The 11,124-nt window shown below is 38.9% G+C and overlaps 1 protein-coding gene across 1 annotated transcript in view; it reads left to right on the top strand.

Annotated features, from left to right (window-relative positions):
- Positions 1 to 3,916: 3,916 nt before the first annotated feature.
- galnt2.L (polypeptide N-acetylgalactosaminyltransferase 2 L homeolog) overlaps positions 3,917 to 11,124 on the top strand; it is a 46,824-nt gene continuing 39,616 nt past the window's right edge. The window contains exon 1 of the mRNA XM_041562773.1: positions 3,917 to 4,329. Coding sequence (XP_041418707.1) covers positions 4,231 to 4,329 — 99 coding nt within the window. The 5' untranslated portion in view covers positions 3,917 to 4,230. The remainder of the gene's footprint in view (positions 4,330 to 11,124) is intronic.

Raw genomic sequence — 11,124 nt, 5'->3', positions numbered from 1 at the left:
AACCCATATGTAATATAAGGCACAGTAACCCATAGCAACCAATAAGATGTTTGCATTTAAACAGATAAACAGTAAGTTTGAAATGCTGATTAGTTGCTATGTGTTACTGACCCTGTGCTAACTTAGCGCCTTTTATTAAATATCCCCCTAGGTTTTCCCAGGAGTAGTAACCAATAGCAATCAATTAAATATTTTCTTTTAAATAGGTGACCAGTGAATACTACCTGCTGATTGGTTGCTATAGGTTAAATTTTATGATTCCTCATACTGAAGTAAGAAACTATCTATATGCAATCAATTAAAAACTCTGCTTTGTTTCTGAAATAATCAAGTTTATATTCACTATTCCTCTCTCAGCATCTGTTTCTTTTCATTCTTTTTTCATGCAGCAGTTGGGTGTCAGATGAATAATCCAATATATATTATAGGGGGGCTCCCTTTTCTAGCAGATGTATTAGAGCTCACTCAAATAACGGATTCCAGTACAAACAAAATCTAAAAAAATAACTGCCTTTTGCACAAATTCTGCATGTAGAGAGACAAAATGTCTGCTGATCTTAATAGAGTGAGCTCTAATACATGTAGGCAAAAGGAGCACCCCTATAAGATATATTGGATAATTCATCTGTCACCCAACTCCTGAATGAAGACCAAATGGTGAGAAACAGATGCTGAAAGAAGAATAGTGAAGATAAACTTGATTATTTAGAAACGGTACAGAATTTTTAATTATATTTAGAAAGTTTTTTGTTTCAGTATGCTAAAGCTAATATAACATTTTCAATTTTTGCAATAGTTCCCCTTTTAATATGACACTGGCTTGACTACACAATATGGTACACAGTGCTTTGAAACTGTAGAACCAACAGATGCCACTATAAATGTAAATGTCCTTTGTGCCTAATTGTAAACTGTCGACCAACAGTTCCCATTTAGAGATCTAAAGGCCATACACTATCCATCACCGCATGAGCCACTTCCTTCTCAAAGCCCTCCACTGGTGACATCATTGGTTACTTAATAAGACTTCCATGGTAGCTGGCTACAAAAGGACAATGGAAGTGTATTCAGCTAAGCAAATCTTCCTAAAAAGAGCCAGCAGCTCCAGTTTGCTATCATATGTTGGGTTTCCAGGCTATTTATGAGGTTAAATATTATTTTTCTTTTGTTTTTCATGGTTAATTATACATACTTTGTGCCAACCCTCCATGCAAGGGACTTTTTTTTTTATTGCTCTTTAAAATCCTGAGGATTGAAAAAAATCTACTCAAGTGCTGCAGAATATGTTTGCACTATATAATGAATGATAACCATTTACATGGCCAATGACAAGGATTATGTTTTCACATGTACACATATGTAGCTTAGATCATCTTCAGATAAGTTATTAATTAATGTGAGGAGGCTTCGAGGCTTCACTTTTCTAAAAGGAAGCTTTTTCTCAACAAGGCAAAAGAAATTTACAATTTAGCTTTGGACCTCTCAAAAAATGGCTGGCCTACAGAGTCTAATAAGAAAAGGCTTCACTTTCCAATGCAACAAAATAAAAGCCAATTTAAATGCAAATCACTTGCAATGTTTGTTTGCAAACAGGTGACCAGTAAATGCTACCTGTTGATTGGTTAGCTGACTAAGCGCTCTTACACATAGGCATTGTCACGCGTTTAAGAATTTGTACTTGTGTGTTTAGAATTTAATTTAATTGCAGCCAAGTTTCATTGCCCATGTGTAAGAGCCCAAAATACTCCCCTACAAATGAAAAGAGAGCTGTAAAATTTCCCCTGACAAACTGGCAAACTCTATAGTTTAACCACAATAATTTCAGGAGAGAGGTAATTAGCACAGGATTAATGAATTAGAATTAGTCTTATCTGTGCATTAAAGGATAAGTAAACCTTCAAAATAAGTACATGGAAAATTGGTAAGGGTGCTATACTAAGCACTTTTGCAATGTACATTCATTATTTATTTTTAATGCCAAGATATTAAAGGATACATGTACTGTTAATATGAATGATTTTTTACGTTTAACCGAGCCACCAAGTTGTCATTGAAGTGGTCATGAGAAAGAAAGAGGCTGCTGATGTTCTGGTTAGGAAAGGTTTCTATTTTTTTCCAAACCAAAACAAACAAAGCAGCCTCTTTCTTTCTCCTGACAACTTCTTTTACTACTTGGTTGTCAGAATGGTCATAAACTGACCAGCAGGTGGCATGTCATATTAACAGTACATAAATAAAATAAATAATGAATGTACATTGCAAGTACTTAGAATAGAACCCTCGTCAATTTTACATTCACTTATTTTAAAGGTTTAACTATCCTTCAAGTTTTTTCTGCATATGTGCATATTTCCCCCATCTTCTGACCCTGCATTGCAACAATCCTAAATTAGACAAAACACGCTCAAGGAAACACGAGAGCATACAGTGACAAAGTATGTGCGCTCATCAGGGTCTCATACAATGAAATGTTGTGGTCTCCGTCCACCACAGCCCAGCCCCCAAGCCCCACCCCAGATCCCTCCTACTCCACACCACAGTAAAAAGAACACAGGGAAATCATCACTAAAAACAGTAAACACACACACACACATGTTAAAAAAAGCCATTGGTGGTTCTTCTACTCTTCTGGTCTTCGCCAACTTTTGGCAGCTTCTCTTCTTCGGGTCCAGTCGGTTGTTTTGTGGCTTTGGGCTTTGATTGCGGCTTCGGGTCTTCGGCTCTATTTGCAGCTTTGGGCCTTCAGTTTGGGTCTTCGGCTTTTGGATGTTTTTGCGACTTTTGGCTCCGTGTGTGGCTTCGGTTCTGTTCATGGCTTTGGGTCTTCGGCTCTGTTTGCGGCTTCAGGTCTTCGGGTCTATTTGCAGCTTTGGGCCTTCCGTTTGGGTCTTTGGCTTTAGGATGTTTTTGCGACTTTCAGCTCCGTTTGCGGCTTCAGTTCTTTCCATGGCTTTGGGTCTTCGGTTCTATTTGCAGCTTTGGGCCTTCAGTTTGGGTCTTCGGCTTTTGGATGTTTTTGCGACTTTCGGCTCTGTTCCCGGCTTTGGTTCTGTTCATGGCTTTGGGTCTTCGGCTCTGTTTGCGGCTTTGGGTCTTCGGCTCTATTTGCAGCTTTGGGCCTTAAGTTTGGGTCTTCAGCTTTTGGATGTTCTTGCGACTTTCGGCTCTGTTCCCGGCTTCGGTTCTGTTCATGGCTTTGGGTCTTCGGCTCTGTTTGCAGCTTTGGGTCTTCGGCAATATATACGCTCTTAAGGGGGGGCCAGCTAATCTGGAAAGTGCAGCCCAGCCAGGTCCCCCTTTAAACCGCTGGGCATGGGATGACTGTACCCCGTGTTCCCCGGATGGCGACCCTGGAGCTAGGGCTGCCACCTAGCCGGTATTTTACCGGCCTGGCCGGTAAAAATGATGGTTGATCCCAATGTTATTAATAGGGAAAAAAGATAAATATATAGGAAGACTGGTATTTTTTTCCAGAAAAGGTGGCAACCGTACCTGGAGCTCATGCTCCAGGTCTTGCTCTGGAATTTGGAATTCCTTTAAAAGCAGTTGATTGAATACTGTGATGTTGGGGAATGGGTGTACACTGTAACAGACTGGTGAGAAAACAAACTTTAATTTTATTTGCTCGTTTAAATGATCATTTCTTTTCGAGGTTTCTTTGTACTAACAGTGGACTGTCTTTAGCTTTGTCATTCTAGATTGCACTTTTTCCTTTCCTCCTACCTCACACTAGAGGGCTTTCGGTCCTATCTTTGGATAGAAACCTACCACATACACATTCCTTGAAACTTGTCGCTACCCACAAACTACAGGTCTATTTACTGTATTGCAAGTGTCAGTACGTCAGTCAAAAGGAGGGTGGGAGAGGCTACGAGCATCGGCGTACCGTAGCCATAGAGATTCACCAATCCCTCCCACCACTACCAGCAGCCCCTCGGTGAGCTCTGATTGGTCGTCCGTGTTACACTCGACCTTTGCCCTATGACCGGGCGATGTTGGCTGTTTCCTGTTCGCTGGCCTTGTTGCAGTCCGCGAGTCAGTAGCGAAGAAGAGGAGGGAGTAGGAGGGATTAGCGCTGCAGGCGAGGGGAGAGCCGCTGTATGGAGGTGGAGGAAGTATGAGTCAGTATATATAGAACGTCAGGCTTGACAAAAACCATCTCCTTGGTGAACTGCTTATTTATTGAATTATTATATCGCCTGACGGATCAGGGAGCCCAGGAGAGAAACAATGAGAAGAAAATCTAGAATTCTGCTGTGCTTCGCCTTTCTCTGGCTGCTGGGCATTGCCTATTACGTGTACTCTGGAACCAATGGGAGCAGCCGAAAGGTAATATTCGTTCATTACTTAACAGGAGGACAATGAGAAACAGTCACATGACACATGGGGGGTAAACTTTGTCTGGGGGCTGAAACAGCATAAAACAGGTGCATCTCTGCAAAGTGAAATGTAATCCTGGGGCTAAAATGCTGTATTGCTACTTTGTGTATTTACCCTAATTAATTAGGAATCACACAATGGCATATTTGTTTTGCTTGGTGGAAAAGGTGTTTATTTCCAAGGGTACAATACACATATGAATGGTTAGTGCATGTAACTGAAGCATGTGTGTTTTTAGGTGGCCGCATAAACACATTCATGAGCATTTGTAGTTCATTACTGTTGACTTAGCTGGAATCTAAATATATCTCTGTACTAGGTCCCTTGCTTTTCAACTTGTTTATTAATGACCTGGAGGTGGGCATTGAAAGTACTGTTTCTATTTTTGCAGATGATACTAAATTGTGCAGAACTATAGGTTCCATGCAGGATGCTGCCACTTTGCAGAGTGATTTGTCTAAACTGGAAAACTGCGCAGCAAACTGGAAAATGAGGTTCAATGTTGATAAATGCAAGGTTATGCACTTTGGCAAAAATAATATAAATGCAAGTTATATACTAAATGGTAGTGTGTTGGGAGTTTCCTTAAATGAGAATGATCTAGTGGTTTTTGTAGAAAACAAGTTCTCTATTTCTGGGCAGTGTCATTCTGTGGCTACTAAAGCAAATAAAGTTCTGTCTTGCATAAAAAAGGGCATTAACTCAAGGGATGAAAACATAATTATGCTTCTTTATAGGTCCCTGGTAAGGCCTCATCTGGAGTATGCAGTGCAGTTTTGGACTCCAGTCCTTAAGAGGGATATAAATGAGCCGGAGAGAGTGCAGAGACGTGCAACTAAATTGGTTAGAGCAATGGAAGACTTAAATTATAAGGGTAGACTGTCAAGGGTGGGGTTGTTTTCTCTGGAAAAAAGGCGCTTGCGAGGGGACATGATTACACTTTACAAGTACATTAGAGGATATTATAGACAAATAGCAGGGGACCTTTTTACCCATAAAGTGTATCACCGTACCAGAGGCCACCCCTTTAGACTAGAAGAAAAGAACTTTCATTTGAAGCAATGTAGGGGGTTCTTCACGGTCAGGACAGTGAGGTTGTGGAATGCACTGCCGGGTGATGTTGTAATGGCTGATTCAGTTAATGCCTTTAAGAATGGCTTGGATGATTTTTTGGACAGACAGCATATCAAAGGCTATTGTACTAAATTCTATAGTTAGTATAGGTATGGGTATATATAATTTGTGTGAAGGTAGTGAGGGGTGTGTGTATGGATGCTGAGTTTTCATTTCTAGGGGTTGGACTTGATGAATTTTGTCTCTTTTTCAACCCAATTTAACTATGTAACTATAGAGAAAAGCTTTTTAGCGTTAAAGGCTGACTTTGCAGCCCAAAATTTGCCTAGGCTCGTTTTACCTCATTATGTTTGCTGATACATATATAAAGATACTATTGTAGCAATGCAGCCAGAAGTGGCAAGTATATTTGTTAAATATATATATTGTTACAACACCAAACATAAAGATTTATTCCATTTCATTTAATGGTTAACCTTTTTTCTAAGACGTAAGTTCCTCTTTCCACCCTATTGTGTCTTTGACTCCGCTTATTAATGGTGGTTTGCTGACTCCATAAACTGTTCAAATTTTACATATTACATTTCTTAATAGCAGCAGTATCTGCTCTACTGAGCATATTCCTTGACCCTTACAAAAGTCTTGTCACTGAGTAACTTACAATGGCTACATATGTTGTTGACATATATATGATACTGATGAGACATATGTCCGTTACTGGAGCAAATTCTATTAATTAGATAGTCAGAAACCTGTCTTACTGAGCCATAAACAAACAAATAGCCTTGCTTCTTGTGGAGAAGTGAGTTGAATTTAGATATTGTGGTATGCTGAGATTCTGTAAAGGCTATTGGCATAGCACCATAAAAATCTGTGTGGTAAGTTATGGCTGGTGGGGATAGGTAGAAAGGTTGAACTTAATGGCCAGTTGCCTATTTTCAACCCCTAATAACTATATAACTGTATGTTGGGAACTCTTAGAATACAGGAATAGAGGAATTAAAGACCGTATAAACGTAAAAATTGTGGTCCAAAAGAAGTAAGTGATCCCCACAATACCAAAGAGAAGAAGAGAATCTGGAGACCCTTCCTCAATGTAAAATGTTTATATGTTAAACCTAGGTGAATGCTAGAATATAGAAAAGATTGCATACAATATATTATGTAAATATAAACTGAGCATAAGGTGGGATTCATCCTCAATATCAGTTTTGTCCAAATGGAAGCCCTCAGGCATGAGTTGGCCCTTCAAGGCATTTTATGGCTACAGTCTCTTTGTATGTTATCAGCATTTAAATATAATCCAACCCTAGAGCATGTAGTTTACAAAACAATTATCCCAAAATATATATACATATATAACACGTTATTACATGTGTGCTAAATGATTCCATCAGTGTTGCCGCATTAATTGCTTTATATTCATTTGCCTGTTTAAAAGCAATTTCTGTGTTTTCCAATTCACCAGATTTACTTAAAACAGTGGGATATAATGAATTTGAGTTGTCATTGCAATGGGTTTTAGATTTAGGATTTTTTATCACCATGGTGTAGGAGATTAATTATACATAATGCAGTGTTATGTATTTTGCACTAGCTGAGTTATTGATGGAAAAGAACTTGTAGCTAATAACCTTAAATTCCTATAAATGGCCCCTAGCTCAGTTTTTTTTTAATTCCCAAATTGGAGACTCATTGATCCATTTTGGAGCTCAAAATTACAGTACCGGTATAGGATCTGTTATCTGGAAAGGCCGTCTCCTATAGACTCTGTTTTATCCAAATAATCCATAATTTTAAAAATGATTGTACTTTATCCAAACTAATCCTTATTGGAAGCAAAACCAGCCTATTGGGTTTCATGAATGTTTATATGATTTTCTAGTAGACTTAAAGTGGACCTGTCACCCAAACACAAAAATCTGTATAATAATAGTCCTTTTCAAATTAAACATGAAATCCAATTTCTTTTTTTATTAAAGCATTCATAGCTGTTGTAAACTCATTTAAAAAAAATCTCAGCTGTGAATCAAATATTGTCTGCCACTCCTCTATGCCATGGGCATATCGGTGGGGCAGACAATTACTTTCACTTTCCATTCAGCACATCCTAGATGTCACTGCTCTCCACACATTCCCCGGTTCTCTTTACCATTTAAATGTGTAGCCAGGGCATGGGGATGGACATTGGGTCCCCCATTCTGGTGCACAAACAAGATTCTGAGATGATGCAAGGCTTGCCTTAATAACAGTGTGCACAAAATGGCTGCTGCCTTCTTGCTATAATTATGAATTCCCAGACTGAAGGAGACAAGATTCAAATAATTTATATAGTGTAATTGAAGTTCATTTTGCTTGACTAATGTGATAAAATAGAATATTGAATAATTTTTTTGGGTGACGGGTCCCCTTTAAGGTATGAGATCCAAATTACAGAGAAGAATCTTTTTCCAGAAAACCCCAGGACCCAAGCATTCTGGATAACAGGTCCCGTACTTGTATCACCTTTATTGATTTATCAAAAAGCCGAAATAATCATCTGACCAAAGGTTGCATCAGGCAATGTCTGAGCTATGTGGCAGAATTAATTTCACTGCGCCTCTATATTAACTGTTTTTGTCCCATGAGAATCTATTTGGCTCCATCTAGAATATGATGTGTAGTTTTTTTAATTTGGTGCACTGAAAAAACATGACTATATTCTGTTCAAGGGCATAAATGAGATAAAAGAATTATTATTTTTAGGTGCTGCAGGGATGTTATTTTACAGTGAGAAGTGATGTAATAGAATGTTCTGCTTAAGACTAGGGCCAGACGAGTCGAATCGTGGCCTGTGAAGAAATGCAGGCCGAAAATCTGTTCTTCCACTGCTAGCATTCTGCCTGCTGTGCTTGCTCCTGGAAACCGCTCTGGTGCAGGGAGATGTCGTGGCTTTAGCAGCGAAATGCAAAATATCCTGTTTTGGCACTGAAATCCGCTGCCAGATCGGACTCGTCTGGCCCTATCTTAAGGTGTTGTTTACATTGATCGATTTAATTAGTTACATAACTGTTTAACAAATCAAAAAGTTATTTGTTTAGGAGGCCATACACAATAAGATCTGCTCGTTTGGCAAGTTTGCCCACCAAAGGCATGGCGATATCGAGTTAATCCAATCGTTCGGCCCTAGGGCCAAACGATTGGTTTACGACGAAGAAAATGGGCGCAGACAGGTCGTAGGACTGCATCAACTTTCCATTGCGGTCCTCGATCACAGGAAAAATCAAACCTGCCCGATGGATATCAGGATGGTTTTTGGCCAGGGTCGTCAGATGTCCCCGACACAGGCAGATAAGCTGCTGAATCAGTTTAAAGCAGTGATCCCCAACCAGTAGCTTGCGAGCAACATGTTGCTCACTAACCCCTTTGATGTTGCTCCCAGTAGCCATAAAGCAGGTGCTTATTTTTGAATTCCAGGCTTGGAAGAAAGTTTTGGTTGTATAAAAACCAGGTGTACTGCCAAACGGAGTCTTCTGCAGGCTGCCAGTTCAAATGGGGGCTACCAAATAGCCAATAACAGCTCTTATTTGACATTCCCATGAACTTTTTCATGCTCGTGTTGCTCTCCAACTCATTTTTACATTTAAATGTGGCTCACGAGTAAAAAAAAGGTTGGGGACCCCTAGTCTAAAGGATCGATATCGGCAGCTTTAATCTGCTCGTGTATGGCCACCTTTCCTGCTATGAATAATTACATTGCAGTGTTGCTTCGAGAACTAGTCCAATTGCAGTCCTAAGGAATGATCAGATGTTTTTGGAATCGAGGATGATTAAATTTGTTTTCAAGCTACTTTTTATTATGTACAGGACCAATAATGTATCTTTGTTTGGCAAGAAAAGCTGTTCTCTCTGTATTAATGTTACTGTTTCCCAAAACTGTAAGTTCTTTTGAAACATTTTTAATGTTATCTATGTTTTTTTTGGGTTTTTTTTTTACCCCTCATATGCAGCTACTACATGACATCATTGTGTTAACAGGGAATACATATGTTTTTGTAATGTCTCTACACTCATTTTTTGCGTCTAATCTTCAATTACCCACAATTTCAACTCATGGTCTCGCTTGCGGATCAGTACTGGGGAATCCAATTAGCAAGCACAGTGCTTTCCATACACTTTTTTTTTTTTTTTAATCTAATGTAGCAAACGTAAAATTGCATACAGTTTTTTGTCACATCATGTTTGTTATTACAAAATGTATCTAGCTGAGGCACGAACTTGAAGAAGGCCTTGTACATATTGTGCTTAAAGTTACAGCAAGCAGATGGTTGTTCATGTAGCTGTACTATTAAGGTTTCCTTTTAAATCTCAACCATTTTTGGAATGTCAGCAATTTTCTCTTCATATTTTAGAGCTTCATATTAATTCACCTATATGTCTTACTTTTGTAAACCACCAAATGGGCAATTCACCCCCCCCCACTGTAACATTTCACCTAGAAAATTTATGCACAGTGATATCTCATCCTTGTTATACTATATTTGCAGTGGTCAATCCAGACTGCAGGAATGTTACAGTGCGGAATTGGGCTCTGTGTTCAGAAACACAGTAATGGTCCATCATCAGGCTTAGACGGCCTCTTGAAGTACATGGACCCTAGTGCCATTGCACTGGTCACACTGGATAGGTAAATCTTAGCCCAATATTTGGAGAGACCATTTTTGGGTGCAGACAGATCATCTCTTTAACATATGAAGAATTGTCCCTGCTTTTTGGGATCAGAGTGGGATATGAGAAAACTCTTATCTCTAGTGCATGTCTAGTTTCCTGCTGAAGTCCTGTGCATGTTCATTAAGCCTTGAGACTGCATATATTGCCCTCAAAATGCTATAGCCACCAGCTCTTGGTTAGTTGGGGAGATAGCAGGCACACAGAAGGAGAGCGATGCAGTAAAAAGCTTTGTAACTTTGCAGTTGCTGAGCTTCTACACAAAGGTGTTTCCTTAGCAACTTAAATGAAAGCAAACAGCTCACTATTTTTTTATGCTTAATTGCCCTAACTAAGCAAGTGTTTTATCCAAGTCTTGCATAACACAGTTGTGGAGAAGATGTTTGTCAAATTTCACCATTTTGCTCAAAGCTCTGTTACTATCTTTCATTGTATTTAATGGTTTGTATACAGAACAATGCCCAGCTTCAGCCAGTCATTTTGTGATGATTGAGCCATCATGAAGGCCAGGATAAATTGTAAAATAAAATCACTGGTTGCATTATGACTAAGACATTTTCAGGATCTGTTACAATGTGCTTTATAATTTGCAAAAATATACCCATCTTTTGACATGAGCACATTCAGTTAGGTTTAAAGGAGAAGGAAAGCTACGGCGGCATTTTATTGCCAATAGATTAGCTGCAATAGTGCAAGCTAGAATGCTATATTTATTCTGTAGAATGTTTTACAATACCTGAGTAAAAATCTCTAGAAGCTCTTTGTTTGTTTAGGAAAGGAGCTGTCATATTAGCTTGGTGCAACATCACTTCGATTCGATCGAATTTGACCAATTCGATGGTTGAAGTACCCAAAAAAAATTCGAATTATTTTTCATTCAAATTCTTCAATTGAGCTTAGTAAATCTGCCCCTAAACCTCCAGAAATAAATATAAATGAATTTCTTTATTTTTTTTTACACAG

The sequence above is a fragment of the Xenopus laevis genome, chromosome 5L (assembly GCF_017654675.1).
Source record: "Xenopus laevis strain J_2021 chromosome 5L, Xenopus_laevis_v10.1, whole genome shotgun sequence".
NCBI lineage: Eukaryota > Metazoa > Chordata > Amphibia > Anura > Pipidae > Xenopus > Xenopus laevis.
Note: the sequence above shows the minus strand (reverse complement) of the source record. Positions and strands in the feature narration are given on the sequence as shown.